This window comes from Sminthopsis crassicaudata, chromosome 1, assembly GCF_048593235.1.
Source record: "Sminthopsis crassicaudata isolate SCR6 chromosome 1, ASM4859323v1, whole genome shotgun sequence".
Classification (NCBI taxonomy): domain Eukaryota; kingdom Metazoa; phylum Chordata; class Mammalia; order Dasyuromorphia; family Dasyuridae; genus Sminthopsis; species Sminthopsis crassicaudata.
This window is the reverse complement of record NC_133617.1, coordinates 471785000-471801644: the sequence shown is the minus strand read 5'-3', so window position 1 is coordinate 471801644 and position 16645 is coordinate 471785000. Positions and strand designations below refer to the sequence as shown.

The following is a 16645-nucleotide window of genomic DNA, read 5'->3' as shown; positions in this document are numbered from 1 at the left end:
AATTGACTGACAAGAAACTGAAATAAATGTCAAATAAATTGGTGGCCAGTGTGGCTAGGGAGATATGAAAGAAAAAACAATGGCTGACAGAAGGAGCTAAAGCAGTGAAAGGAAATAGAAAAAGAATGGGTGTCTAAATATTATGACTTTGAGTCAAAAGGAAGTAATGAGACTTAAAGCAATAAAATGTAGCTTCAATTAAATTCGTTTAAACAAATATATGTCAAGCAACTACTTTGTACAAACCATTTGGGATACAAAGGAGAAAATAATGTAATACTTGTTCTCAAGGTATTTATCATTTAATAGAGTAAATATAGCACATAATGATAAATGTGACACAATGTAGAAAGTGAAGGGGGAAGAGATAAATTAGATATCCTAATTAGATGAAATTGAAAAGCTTTTTCTTAAACAAAATTAATGAAACTAAGATAAAGGAAATTGATGATTGGGGGGAAATCTCCACATCAAATATATATGATAGATCTCATATTTACAATGTATAGAAAATTAACACAAGACCAAAAGCCATTTCCTAATAGAAAAACGTCAAAGAATATAAACAATTTTCAAAAGATAAATGCAAATACTGATAATCTTATAAAAGATTTCTCCCAATCAACAATAAAAGAAATGCAAATTAAAGTGAATTGAAGATTTACTTCACATCCAGTAAAATGGAAAAGGTTAAAGATGAAACTAATCAATGTGAAGTACTATGGAACATAAATACAAATATGCCATCAGTTGAGCCAAGAATTAACCTATTTTTATAAAAACAATTTGGAATTATGCTTTAAATTTTTCTTAAATTTATGGCTAAAATATACAAATCTTTTGACCCAGAGATTCTTGTCCTAAGCCTTTATAATGAATAGCTAAAATATTCATTGTGGTACTTTTTGTGGTAGCAAAAACTGGAAAGTAGGGGCTCATGGAATGTCTAAACAAATTGTGATATGTGAATGCATCAGAATCTGAGAAAATGTACCATAAGAAACAAAGATTATGAATAATTCAGAAAAATATGGTAAGGTATATAAACTGAGGTAGAATCTCATATATATAACATATATACACACATACATGTAAATATAAATAAATATAAAACAAGTTACATTTTACAATTAATATAATGGAATCATCAAATCCATATACACAGTACCCATACATGTGCACACATGTTTATATCTACACATTCACATTAGCGTATACATATACATATATATACATATATACATATATATATATATAAAGAGAGAGAGAGAGAGACTGATTATAATGTAAATCCTAAGAATAAAAAGAAAGTTAAATCCTGAATAATTAAAATCAATTAATCCAAGTTGAAAAATGTATTTCCTTTTCATTGCAGGGATAGGGGACAATATCTTATTGCATATATTCATCTGTTGCTGGTTTTTCTGAACATTTTTTTTCTTTGTGCAAGGGATAGCTTGCTATATAGGGAAGGACAAAGGGAAGGGATGTATTTGAAAGTGAATGTTATATTAAAAATCAAAAGGTATCCATTTAAAAATTCAAAACAGAATTTGGCATGCATGTATTAAGGATACAAAGACAAAAGAAAAACATTCAGAATGAATTTCTAATTATAAAAACAAGAGGGGCAATTAGATGTCATAGTGATCATCTGAGTTCAAATCTGACCATAGACACTTAACACTTACTCTGGACTAATCACTTAATCCCAATTGCCTCAAAAACAAATAAATATAAAAACAAGTTACATTTTAGAAGCAATATAATAGAAAGAATCATATACCCATATATACATATTCCCATATGTGTACACACACACACACACACACACACACACACACACACACACACACACAACTGCCCACATCACTACCTTGTCTTAATTATGGTATTTTAAATAATTTTAATTCTCATGTTTCAAATGGCCAGTGAAAAGAGAAAATCTTTTATTTTTATTAGCCCATAGTTGTATTGCTCAGTTTCCAAAATTAGTGGAACTAACTTTATATTTGGGAGTATTTTAAAATGGAAAAACAGATATCACTAAGAGAAAACTTCTGGCATAAGGCCATATATATAGGGCAAAAGGGCAGAATAAAAGAAGGTAGAAGGTCCTTGTGAGGTGTGGCAGGAAGAAAGAAAATTGCATTAAAAAGCAGGAAGTAAAGGAATGCAGAATGAAGGCTTGTACACTCAAATAACTAGAGAAAAATAAGATTTCTGGGCATAGGAATCAGGGAGGAAAAAAAGCAGCCAATTCTGTGCTGTTGGATGAATAATTTTGATTGAAATTTAGGGAATGCATCTGGAGCAACCAGAAAGAACCAAAGGACATTTATCCTACTCAAGAACCATGGGGATGAGAAAACCTAGTTGGTTTAGGGTAGGAGTAGGGTGAAACCTAGAGAGAAAACAGATTTCTCTTTCAAGCTGGGAAATTCCAACTATGGATCCCATAGCTATGCCATATGTTTGTTATTTGCCAACTTGTATGTCGCTTATATCTAGAAATCACTGAGTGAAATTCACTGTTTTTTTTCTTTTAAAAATTTTATTGATATAATTTATTGTTGCATTATTTAATTTCTTCTAGTACCCCTCTCTGTTCATCAGAGCCATTCCATATAACTATTTTTTTAAGGAAAAAGATGGATAAAGAGGGGGAAATGATAACAAAAGGATAATCAACAGATTATTGGGTTTTATTCCTTATTCAATCTGTAACTCTTGTTTTATTGAATTATTTAATATATTTACATGTAAAGTTATAAAATTTAGGTTTATGTTTTTATCCCTGTCTCTAATATGACTTTATTTTTCTGTAATTTGCTGCTTCGAAGATCTTATTTTAGAAAGAAGGTCAATCTCAACAAATCAAGGATTTTATTGGTGTGAAAATTCAGGCCACTTAAGCAAATCACAACAAATCTCTGTCTCCCTAAGTCTTCCTCAACCTCAATCTTTCTGAAGTTCAGATGTTCATTGTCTCATTTGTGGTTAGAAAGTGTATGAGGTAAGACCAAAATGTGGGTTTTGCTCATTCTAAATTCTATGCACTTATAGAAGGAAAGCTGAAGAGAATTATGTCAGAATTGCATTGCTAAGATTTCATTCTTCCAGAGGGACAGAATATGAGGGACAGAATACAGGGAAATAGAGAAGGAAAGAGAGATGGAAACTCCCTTCATTTAATTAATTCGTTCAATAAACCTGCTATGTGTCAGGCACTGTGCTAAGTGCTATATACAAAAAGAAGCTAAAGACATTCTTCTTTCCTCAAGGAGTTTATAAACTAATGAGGAAGAAAGCATACAAAATATATACAAAGCAAACCACATGTACATATGGGATAAAAAAGAAATAATTAACATAAGGAAAGCACTGGAATTATGAAGTTAAAGAAGGCTTCCTACAGAAGGTGGGATTTTAATTAAAGAAAACCAGGGAGGATAGTCATTGGAACACAAGGAAGAGTGTTCCAAGTGGGGTTTAGTCAGAGAGAATCCTTAGAACTGAGAGGTGGATTGTCTTGTTTATGGAACTGCCAGGAGGCCAGTGTCACTGTATCAAAGGGTATGTGTTGAGAAGTAAGGTATAAAAAGATTATAGAGATAGGAAGGGACTAGCATTTGTCCTGGAGGCAATAGGGAGACTTTGGAGTTTACTGAGTATGGGGCTGAACTGATGAGACCTATGCTTTAGGAAAATCACTTTTGGGGCTGAGTGGAGAATGGATTAGAGTGCAGAGAGACGTGAAGCAGATGGATGCAATACAGACTACTCCAGAAATCGAAGCATGAGATGATGGTCTGCACTAGAGTGGTATCTGTGTCAGAGGAGAAAAGGGGCCATATTCAAGAGATGTTAAAAGCATATATTTGATTACTTCCCATCCTAGGGGAAGAAGTGTGGGGAAGTGGGGAAGGGAATTGGAACACAAGGTTTTGCAAAGGTCAGTGTTGAAAAATTATCCTTACATATATTTTGAAAATAAAAAGCTTCAATAAAAATAAAATTAGAGCTGTTAAAAGATAAAATAAATAGGCTTTGGTGACAGATTGAATATGGGGGGTTGAGTGATAGTGAGGAATCCAAGATGACTCCTAGGTTTTGAGCTGAAAGGATTGAGAAGATGCTATTGCCCTCTATGGTAATAGGAAAGATATTGGAGAAAATTTAGAGGGAAAGATAATGAGTTCTGTTTTGAGCATATTGAATTTGAGATATCTACTGGATAGCAAAAGATCCAGCAAAGAGGCAGACAAGATTAACAGCAAAATAATTCCTAGATGATAGAAAATGAATTTTCAACCTAAAAATTATCAGGATTGAGTCAACACAGTCAAATGCAAAACAGAAGGAAAAAACTCAATCTGATGTTCTGCTGAGCAAGGTGCAGAGAGAGCTTGGGTAAGGTAGAAAGGACACCTGGATTTCCTTAGTTTACTAATAAAGAACTATGGTCCTAAAAACAGTTTTAAAAGCAAAGTTCTTCCTAGGATAACATGTTCTTCTAGGACAATCAGTACCTGACCCTCTCCAGTCATGAAAACAACCCAAATTCTTGGACTGAGTGTCTCCATGACAAGTAGCAAGAAATCTTTGTTTCTAGGCTGGATCTTTTCTTATAAAAACCAAGCTAGCAGTTTTTATCCCTACCCCCTTCTCTGTCTGTCCCTGTCCCTCCATATCTGTCTGTCTCTGAGTTTCTCTGCATGTGTTTATGTGTCTGTCTATTTCTGTCTCTCTCTCTGTGTTTCTCTGCTTACCTGTCCCAGAGTCCACTCTGTCTGCTGGCTCAGGGAGGCCACTGTGTCAATCGAGCTGAGATCCAGTTGTTTTAGTTCATTCTCATTCAGAGCCAGAGCTATGCGGCCCAGGGAGACGATGTGATGATTTTTCCAATAAGAAGGCACATTCCAGACCTTGGAAACAAATCCAGATTCAAAATAAACTTATCGAATATGTGCTATACTCTCCCAATGTTCAATAGCTTTGGTATCCAGTATCTGCTATATTATTATCTATTGTGCAAGTACTAATATTTAGGACCTAAAATGAGCTCTGAAAGCCAATTCTGTCTTTGCTCTTTCTACCATTTTTCTGCGAGGTTATAAAGAAAAGTAGTAGGAATCTGGGCATTTGTTATAAGCAAGAACTTTGTTCTTTTATTCTACCAAAATCAGGGAATCAATTAGAAGAGAATTTAGAGGCTATCTAAGAATTCTCCTTTTACAGATATATGCCTCTTAAAATATCTGGGTTCTTTTAAAATTCAGCTCTTGAGTTTTCTTTGTTAGTTCCTATAGTTCCTGTAGGTTCTAGTGCACCTAGTATGCAACCAATCGGGTTACCTACCTTGTGCACTACTTCAAATCTGTTTTGTTTATAAGTAAATGTCATCTTTTGTGTTAGAATGTTAGCTCCTTAAGAGCAGGTACTGTTTTGCAATTTGTGCCTGCCCCAGTGCCTAGTACAAAATAGGTCCTTGATTGATTGCTAAGAGGCAGAGAAAAAGAAGAAAGAAAGATAACCCTAGGAAATGTAGGCATCTGTCCAGAAATTGTTAATATTAATTTTGAAGACTGATGAAGAAGTTGTGAATCTTTCTTGTAAAAACTGAGCTGCAATGGGCAGGTTAGGAATACTTACCAGCTAACTGTTCAGTCTGTGGATTATTTGCTCCCTAGATTATCTTGAACAATTTTGTGCCTTTCAAACGAGGAAAATGATACATTTTGCTGGTAAGCATTCACATATATCATCTCTACCAGATGGTAAATGTGAAAAATAAAAGAAAAAGGAAATCTCAATCTTGGACCAGCATTCAAATCCTACTCCTTACTATCTGCCTGATCACAGCCAACTCACAACTTCCCTGAGCTTAAGTTTCCTCATCTCTAAATGAGAGAGTTGGATCTGATGACCTATAAAGTCTCTCCTAAGAGGCATGTAAGATGGGTCAGTGGATAGAGAAGTCAAGAAGACATGAGTTCAAATTGCATCTCAGATATTTAATCCTTTCTAGCTGGATGACTCTGAAAAAGTCACTTACCTCTAGATGCCTTAAATTAAGTCTCAAATAAATTAAGTTTCTTCCAGTTCTAAATTTATGGTCCTATATACTTTTGAACTTGTTTGTGAACATTATTAGCTAACACAGAGTTGTGTGAGTAGCCTGAGACCAGAAATCAATGGCCTCTCAGCCTTTTTCCTACTAAACCTTTGGCATTACTCCAACTGAAACAAGTAGGATTTTTTTTTAATTGTTCCTTCTCTAAGGCAAGGTTGACCTGTTTTGCTTTCTCCTTCAGAGCCATCAGCTGAGACTGACTGAAACTCAAGATGGTCCCTAGCATCTCAACATTCTTGATAAATGTGTCTTCTTCCATACACAGCAGTTCTTGAGGAGACCAGCAGGCGTTGGCTTCTGCTAACTTTAAGATGTCATCTGAACTTGGAATTGTGACTCCTCGACATTCTAGAGGGGAAAAAATGAAGAAGAAATATTCTTCAGAAGGATTATTTCATTTTTATTTTTAAAATTTTTTTCCAGTTACATGTAAAACAATTTTTTACATTTGTTTTTAAAAATTTTAGGTTTCAGATTCTCTCCCTTTCTCCCTTTTCACTTCCCCCATTGAGAAGGCACAAAACATTTTCATAAAAGTCATGTTGTGAAAGAAAACATAGATTCTTCTCCCAAAAAAACCTTTAAGAAAAGTAAAGTTAAAAAATTATGCTTCAATATGTATTCAGGCACAATCAGTTCTCTCTCTGGGGATGCATGGCATTCTTCATTAGAAGTCCTTCAGAGTATTCATTGTATTGCTGAGAAGAGCAAAGTCATTCACAACTGATCATCCCACAATATTGCTATTACTTTGTATATAGTATATTTCACTTTGCATGAGCTCATGGAGGACTTTCCATGTTTTTTTCTGAGAGCATCCTGCTCATCATTTCTTATAGAACAATGGTATTCCAATCATACATAAATATCATAATTCATTCAACCATTCCCCAACTGATGGACATCCCCTCAATTTCTGATTCTCTGCCTTGAGAAAAGAGCTGCTATAAATATTTTTGTACATATAGGTCCTTTGGAATACATGCCTAGTAGTGATATTGCTAGATCAAATGGGTATACATAATTTTATAGCCCTTTGGGCATAAGTCATATCTTTTAATCATTTACCATTTGGAGAATGGCTCTTTTTTTTTTTTTTAAATAAATTTGATTCAGTTCCAGAGGGATCATTTTAGAAGGATTTTGTTTAAGAAATGGAAGGGCTTTGACAATGGTCATCCTTCCAGGCTTTGAAGTAAAGCAGCAGAACAGGAAATCTGTCAAAAAGATTTTTCTCCTTGTAAATAAAATAGCTTGGATGGAGACTAAGAGCTATAGAAATTTCACAAGCTATCCTATCTTGAAGGTTTTAAACCCTAGCAAACTTCCTTGTTGGAATAATTTTAATTGTCATCTTTTAGAGAACATTTATAAAGAAAATTGTATGAAGGATCTATAAGAAACTAACAAAAATATATATATTTTAGATTGTTTGCTGTGATTATTAGAGAGTAGAAAAAGAAAGAAAAGCATTAATCCTGAGGAGAAATATTGAGAAGATTTTTAAAGAATTTTAATCAATATTTCAAGTGAACTGAATTGTGTAAGACTGACTTTTTAGAAAAGCAAAGAGGAGTCAATTACTGTTACACTGAGGGTTTAAAGTGATTTAGTCTGTGATCAATCATATCAAAAATAATGCAAATAGTTTTTCTATATATTTATTAATGATTTCATTCATTAATAAATCATATTTGACATGTCTACCATTTATTTAACTATAAATAAATAAGAATAATTTCTATAGAAAAGTTTTATTCATTTAATTATACAATTAAATATTAAGAATTGTGATAAGGGCTCAAACTAATCAATTAATGGTAGTTAGTGGTATAGTAGCTAGAACAATGGACTTGGAATTGAGTAGACCTGAATCTGGCCTCAGAGGCTTACTAGATGCGTGACCCAACATAAATCACTAAACCTCTAATTGCCTCAGTTTCCTCAACTGTCAAAGGAGATAATAATAGTAACTATTCCCAGGCTTATTGTAAGGATCAAATGAGATAACACATACAAAGTTTGGCAAACTTTAAAACACTATTTAAGTCCTAGTTATTATTAATATTATTGTTATGACAAGATCATAAATTTATTCATGAGAAATAAATTATGTCTATACCCCTAGAATTTTGAAGGATAAAATTAAATAGATAGTAATGAAGCAAATGGCAAGCTGAAGTTGAATAGCCCACAATATTCCATTTAATTTTGCTAAATATGAAGAGATTAGCTACAGACTTTCTACAATCTATTACATATCTTGAATGTTTTGCAAATGCAAGTGTCATATACCATCAGCTAGTATTGTAATGTGGATGGATGCAGGGACATATGACTAAGATCATAAATGTCAACAGGGGATGATGACCTTCCTTTTCCTAAGCACATTCCCATGATGCCAGGCCATTTAAAAGACTGCAGGACAGTTCCATTTCCCTAAAAAGTATAAGAAGTAACATTTCATTCACAGTCCTGATGGCAGGCTTTCTTAAACTTTTTTGTATGTCATGTACCCTTTTGGTTCAACCTTCTGGTGAAGGCCATGGAACCCTCCTCAAAATAATGTTCTCAAATGTATAAGAGAGCATATGTGGAATTACAAATGCAGGCAATTATTAACATATAGTTATTAAAAACCCATTAAAGTTCATGGATTCTAATTTAATAAACCCAGTAAGGAGTCCTAACCCTATTTATCATAGAGCTGGGAGATTTCACAGAGATTATAGATGCACAGGCTACTAGAGGAGCAGCTAGGTGACTCAATGGATAGAGTGCTGGACCTGGAGACAGGAAGACTCCCTCATTTTCCTGATTTCAAATCTGGTCTCAGACACTTACTAGTTATGTAACTTTGTTTGTCTCAGTTTTCTCTCAAGTTGGAGGAAACCACTCCAGTAACTTTGCCAAGAAAATCCCAAATGGGATCAAGAAGAACCAGATATAACTAGAAAGTGATAATAAGGCTATTTATGTAATCAGCTAGTCTAGCTCCCTCATTTTCCAAAAAAAGAAACTGAGGTCAAGAAAAGTGATTTCATGGACATTAGGTTACATTGTTTTGGATAACTCAGTTGAATAAGAATTCAGTTATCTTATAGTTTTCCTAGAAATTTTAAAAAATAACACCTTCCTATGACATGAGGCAGAGAAAAATAGGGGTGAGGAGAATAAGACCATGATCATGGTTAGATCTTTAAGAAATTTTTCTTGATAACCTAGCACCTAACTACTTTTATGGTCTTCTTACATCTTACTCCCCCTTATGTACTCTGACCTCACTGCTATTCCCTAAGAAGGATCCTCCAGCTCCCAATTGAGTTTTCATTGGTTGTCCTCCATGCCAGGATGCTTTCTCTCATCTCTGCCTCCTAGATTCCTTTAAGTTCCAGCTAAAATCCCACCTTCTATAGTAAGTCTTTCCCAATTCCCCTTGGGGGAATTCCCCTTAATTTCAGTATCTTTACTCTGTTGATTATTTCCAATTAATCCATATTTGCATGTTATCTCACCCATTAAATTGTGAGTTTGAGGGCAAGGACTGTCCCTTGCTTTTCTTATCACTGCCTGGCACATGATAGGTGTTTAACAAATTGATCAGTTAGCATTTTGACCCATAGTAAGACGAAACAGAAGCACTCTGGTTTAAGAAAGTGCTACATCTGGCTTTTTCTATTAGCAATGTGACTGAGTAAATCACTTTATCTCTCTCTAGGCTTAGTTTCTTCAAGTAAAAACATAAGGGGGTTTCTGGATCAGATAACTTCTAAAATCTTTTCCAATTCTAAAATTCTGTGTTTCAAAGGCAGCTCATACTAACACAAACTAAACATTTAGACTTAAGTAGAGTTCTCAATTAAACAAGGTAATAGAGGAATTCTTTAATTTTTATAGTCTAAGAAAGGAGAATAAACAAATCTACTTTTCCTTCCAGCAGATCAAGCAGCAGACCTCCTTGGCTTTCTCTAAGGGATTAGGAAAGCCAAATAATTCCCTATATAGTTGGTAGTTTCAAGTTTCCTTTTGTCAAAGGAGCTCCTTTTTATGCAAAAGAAACATAATGTCTGCCTTGGTTTATATAAAGAACAACCAACAAGATCTGTCTTAGGAGAAAGTTTGGATTTATTTCCTGAGAACTGTCAACTAGAAATGCCATCCTCTAGTAAATAGCTGTGATTATTTTTCCAGATGGAAAGCAGGTCCCTTCCTGTGGAGCTTAAGAGAATTTCTCTTTTATCCAATTTGACTGGATAATGGTAGTTATATATCATGCTAAATTGTAGTAAATATACATGAATATTCAGCTATTGGCACATCATTCTGGGATATACAATGCTAAACCCAAATTATATCAAATATGGTTGTAAGCTAATGAAGAAAGAATAGCAAAGAAAATACCAACTTCTCAGATTGGGGGCTTAGAGGAAAACATTTAAAAATTATAAGAGGACAATGAATATCAAGGCAGCATTCTATGAATATCAAGGGAATTAATGAAAAAAATGCAAAGGAAAGTGGCCTAACCATACCAGACCTAAAACTATATTATAAAACATCAGCCATCAAAAATCATTTGGTAGTGGCTAAGAAAGAGAATAGTGGATCAATGGAATAGGTTGAGTACACAAGATACAATAGTCAATGACTTTAGTAATCTAGTGTTTGATAAACCTAAAGACTCAATTTCTGGGATAACTCACTATTTGACAAAAATTGCTGAGAAAACTTGAAAATATTGTAGAAGAAACTAGGCACAGATCAGACCAACATTTCACAACTTATACCAAGATAAGGCTGAAATGGATTAATGATTTAGATATAAAGAGTGATATTATAAACAAATTAGGAGAGCAAGGGATAGTTTGCCTGTCAGAACTTTGAAGAAAGAAGAAATTTATAATCAAAGAAGAACTAGAGAACAGTATGAAATGCAAAATGGATCATTTTGATTACATTATTTTTAAAAAGTTTTTACATAAACAAAATCAATGCAGCCAAGATTAGAATGGAAACAGAAATCTGGGAAATAATTTTTATAGCCAATGTTTCTGATAAAGACCCATTTCTAAAATATATACAGAACTGACTCAAATTTATAAGAATATAAGTCATTCCTCAATTGACAAATGGTCAAAGGATATAAACAATTTTCAGATGAAGAAATTAAAATTATCTATAGTCATATGAAAAAAATGCTCTAAATTACTATTGATTAGAGAAATGCAAATTAAAACAACTCTGAAGTACCACCTCATACACATCAGATTGGCTAAGAGGACCAGAAAAAATAATGATAAATGTTGGTGGGAATGTGGGAAAACTGGAACACTAATGCATTGTTGGGGAAGTTGTGAACTGATTCAGCCATTCTGGAGAGCAATTTGGAACTATGCCCAAAGGGCTATAAAACTTGGCATACCCTTTGATCCAGCAGTGCCACTACCAAAGAGATCATAAAAGATGGAAAAGTATCCACATTAGTAAAAAATGTTTGTAGCAGCTCTTTTTGTTGTAGAAAAGAATTGGAAATTGAATGGATGCCCATCAATTGGAGAATGTCTGAACAAATTATGAAATATTGATGCAATGGAATATTATTATTCTTTAAGAAATGATGCGCAAGCTAATTTCAGGAAAACCTGGAATAATTTATATGAATGGATACAGAGTGAAGTAAGCAGAACTAAGAGAACATTGTACACAGTAACAGCAAGATTATATCAGGATAAAGTATCAGAGACTTAGCTCTTCTCAGCAATGTGAGTTCCAAGATATTTCCAATAGACCCAACATGGAAAATGGCATCCATATCCGGAGAGAGAACTATGGAGACTAAACATAGATCAAAGCATAGTATTGTCACCTTTTTTGTTTTTTTCTTTCTCGCAGTTTTGATCTTTCATTCTGATTTTTCTTTTACAACATGACTCATATGGAAATATATTTAAAGTAATTGTATATGCATAACCTATCAGATTTGGTTTGCTTTCTTGGAGAGAAAAGAGGCAAAGAAGGGAAGAAGAAAAAATATTTGGAATTCATAATCTTAGAAAAATGAATACTTGAAAACTATACATGTAATTGGAAAAATAAAATACTTTTGAGAGAAAAAAAAAGACAAAGTCCTGGTTTTGAACACACAAATTTGGAAGATACTGGAAATACATGTTTCTTAGCATATTGTAACAGTCAAGATCAAAGATCCAGTCAAAGATCAAACTTGCTTTAAGGTACTGCTGCTAAGGTACACAAGAAGTTTTCATAAGGAAAAACTTCCCAAGTTACATAGTTATCTAAATAATTTCCTAAGGAATCTTCCTATCTAAAAAAAATTACTATGGGATACAATTTATTTTTATTTTCAGTTCCAAATTCTTTTCCTCCTTCAACCTCCCCCTCCATCCATTTAGAAGGCAAGAAATAATGATACTTGTTATGTATATGAAACCATGAAAACCCCATTTCTACAAGGGATATAGTTATCTAAATAGATGATAGGCTTCAGGAGGCAGTAGGCTCCCTCTCACTAAAGATCCACACAAGCACTTCTTTTTTATTTTATTTTAATAGTATTTTATTTTTTTCAAATACATTCAAAGATATTTTCAACATTCATCTTTGCAAAATCTTGTGTTCCAAATTTTTCTTCCTTTCTTCCTGTCTCCTCTTTTCCCAACTAAGTTCTATGCTTTGATCAACATTCAGTTTCCATAGTTCTCTGTCTGGATCTGGAAGACACTTTCCATCATAAATTTGTTGGTATTGCTTTGAATCACTTCATTGTTGAAAAGATCCAACTCCATTAAAATTGATCATCACATAATCTTGTTGTTACAGTATGCAATGTTCTCTTGATTCTATTTACTTCACTTAGCATCAGTTCATGTAAGTTTTTCCAGGCTTTTCCAAATCAATCTGCACATCCTTTCTTAATGAACAACAATATTCCATTACATTCATACATTATAATTTATTCAGCCATTCTCCAACTGATGAGCATCCACTAAATTTCCATTTCCTTGCCACTACATAAAGGGATGCTACAAACATTTTTTCATGAAAACACTTCTTAGACATATTATAGAATGGATTCCTATTGAAATACAATTTGGACCAGATGCTTTCTGAGTGTGAGTGAGATATAGCATACGCATTTCTACAACATCCCCCTAATCCTCAGTGATCCTTAGAGTTTGCCTTTTTGAAGAGATTCCATTCAGTACCGTTCTCCAAACACAGTGGACTTCCCTCCCCCCCCCCAAGGTAGTTGGGGTTAAGTGACTTGCCCAGGGTCACACAGCTAGGACGTGTTTAAGTGTCTGAGACCAGATTTGAACTCAGGTCCTCCTGACTTCAGAGTACAATGGGCTTTTAATAAATCCTGTTGGCTGATTGATCCTCATCCTAAAAAAAATTCATGGTAATGAATTTTTCTTATTTAGTCTTATTCATAAAAGTTTGATGATTTCAGGAAGGCTCTGCTGTACCTTTAAAATATTATCTTCATTTGCGGATTGTTGCCTGAAATCCCAAGTTAGGGAAAACACTTTATCATGAATCTTTTCTATTGTTATTGTTCAATCATCTCACCCATGTCTGACTCTTCACGGCCCTATTTGGGATTTTCTCAGCAAAAATACTGTAGTGTTTGAATGAATCTTTGACACTTTCGTAGAAATGAATCTCAGATCTTTTTCTAAGAGCAGGTTTCAACTGGGCTTAGAGGAAGAAAGAATTAAGGAAAGGAAGAAGATAGGGATAAGCCTTATGGGAAAAGAGTGGTGTAGAAGAGACTAAAGGTGCTAACAATAAATTTTCCAGATTTCATGAAGGTGAAATGTTAAGAACTTAGAGAAACATATCACCTGTTGATTTCCATTGTAAATTCATTCTCTGCTGAAACATGACTTAAGCAATTTTTTTTTTCATATGCAGAGGAGGATTTAAGAAAAAAAAAACAAAAAAAACAAAAAAAAACAAGACATGAAATTTATCTCTGGAGCCTACCAGCTATGGTAAGCAGCACTCAGCCCTAACTGAAATGTCTTTTAAAAAGTTGAAATTATTTGACACTTGACTTCTTGTAACTCTGTCATTTAATAGACATTCAATCAAGCCTTGTGAAAACAAGAGGCCCCCAAACTTCTGGGAACTCAGCCAGAAATGTCACTACTATGGAAATGGCCCAGGTACCAAAATGTACTCACCATCTCTGGGATCAGACGTGTGAACATTTTTGCTAGTGTTCTGGATGGATTCAAAAACAGTCCAGAGAAATTCTTTAGGGAGTTGGGTTCCCTCCATTTTGGAAGCAATTTGCTGAAGGAGATCAGGGAACTGTGTAGGGTAGAAAGGATGGAGAAAAAAGTGATTTCACTTTTGCTTCATTAAAGCAAATAACTGCAACTGAGCATCATATCAATCTTTATTTAAACTTTAGCATTATTACTTTCTCCTATAGCAGTTTCTTCTATTGATTAAACTCATTGTACAATTAATCCCAGTCAGTTTATGTGTGGGCTCTGGCATTTGCTCCTTAACAATGGACTCCCAAAAAGTTATTGTTATTGAGCTATTTTTTTTCCAGTAGAGTTTGACTCTTCATGACCCCATTTAGGATTTTCTTGGCAAAGATACTGAAGTGGTTTGCCATTTCCTTCTCCATCTCATTTTACACATAAGGAAACTGAGGCAAACAGTGATTTGCCCAGGACCACATAGCTAGTAAATGTTTGAGGTTGGATTTGAACTCAGGAAGTTAAGTTTTCTTGACTCCAGGGCCAGTACTCTGTGCACTATAATTATAAATTATCATAAATGTTTACTGAATGAATGATGTACATTAATTAAGAGAAGTAATCATGCTTTTCTATAAACCTATAGTTTTTCACAACAGATGTCATTCAAGTAATATCTTTCTTCCTATCACACACTAGGCATAAAACCTAATCCTTGTCTATAAGTAAGATTTAGACACCTCTGAATAAGAGTTTATGTAAATACATCTGGAAATATGTATTTTCTTCATGTGTACATGTGAATGTGTATTGTGTTTATGTATAAGAATATATGCTATTCACATGCATTGCATGGCTGTAAGTATTGGATGCTTTGTATATATATATTTATACAACACATGTGGGGGTCAGAGATTTATATTAAGTATATATGGGACCAGATGGCAGCCCTTTAATTATATCAATCTCCCTCCATAAGACTTATAGAAAAATCAAATTTAATTTAGTTTATTTTACTACTTCCTGGGACTCTGGTTGCCTGAAGTAAAGGTACAAAAGTCCATTCCAAAAATTTAGTGAGAAGCTAGGCCCTCTAAGATGAGGCAGAGATGCTTCTACCCTCACTAACTATAAGCTCCTGAAATATATTGTCATATGTTATCTTTAATCACTCAACTTAATCTCCTGAAATCTCTATTAAGAAGTACCTTAGCAGCAATGACACTTAATTCATCTCTTGAAAAGAGAACTAGAAATGGCCCAATGTCCTTTGTTGTTTCAGCTGTCCAATTTTGAGGGAGTCTGGAAAGGAAGGAGAAAAGCTGAAAACCACAAGGAATTACAAGAATGTAAGAGGAATGTCACATGTTTTATCTATGTTAGCAACAGAGATTCTTGTATGAGACAGAGTATTATTGGTTCAAAAATAATTTTCTCTCATATATGATAGAAAGAAGCCCATTAGAAGCAAATTATAGGATATTGTTTCCCTGCAATTAATTCTGCAGGAGGGCCTAAAGTTAGAGAGAGATGATTTAAAAGCACATCTCATTTGGTAGAGTCTTTTAAAGGAGCCTTCCACATTGGCAGTTTGGTTTCTCCTTTCATAGTAGAGAAAGATTGGATCCTTTAGCCTATTTTTATTTAGTGCCTATTATTCAGATCGATGATAATTGAAGTACTACCCTGATTGTGGTTATTTAATCATTTCAGTCATGTCTGATCTTTGTGATCCCATTTAGGGTTTTCTTGGCAAAGATACTGGAGTGGTTTGCCTTTTCTTTCTCCTGAAGAGGCAAACTGGGTTAAGTGACTTGCCCAAGGTCACACCTGGAGGCCACATTTGAACTCAGGAGATGAGCCTTCCTGACTCTAGGCCCAGAACTCTCTCCTCTGTGTCACTTAGTTGCCCAGTACCTTATACCTGGCCAAAAAAACTCAGAATTTTTTCTCTCCAATTAAAATTCTGTTTTCTCCAGAGAGCTTTCTCTTACCTAAAAGTGATAGTTTATTAACAATTATATAATTAACATAATTAATTTTCTTTTTCTTTAGAGGCAGAAGTGGATAAAACCAACCTTCAAGCCACAATCCCAAATTCTGACACATGCTAGCCATGTGATTCTGCTCAAGTCACTTGCCCATTGGTACGGGATTCTCTCCCCACACTGTGGAGACCAGTGCTCTGAGGTTGCACTAAGGATGGGGTAGAATCGGCCAGAGTTAGAGACATATTTTCAATCTTTTCAAGCTCTTGAGTCCATTGATA

At 34.2% G+C, this 16645-nt stretch overlaps 1 protein-coding gene across 1 annotated transcript in view; it reads right to left on the bottom strand.

Moving 5' to 3' along the window:
• The window catches only part of OTOA (otoancorin), an 85125-nt gene that overhangs the window by 30987 nt on the left and 37493 nt on the right, over positions 1–16645 (bottom strand). Inside the window, exons 21-24 of the mRNA XM_074281042.1 lie at positions 15585–15678; positions 14347–14476; positions 6297–6484; positions 4773–4928 (exon numbers count right to left, since the gene is read on the bottom strand). Coding sequence (XP_074137143.1) covers positions 4773–4928; positions 6297–6484; positions 14347–14476; positions 15585–15678 — 568 coding nt within the window. The remainder of the gene's footprint in view (positions 1–4772; positions 4929–6296; positions 6485–14346; positions 14477–15584; positions 15679–16645) is intronic.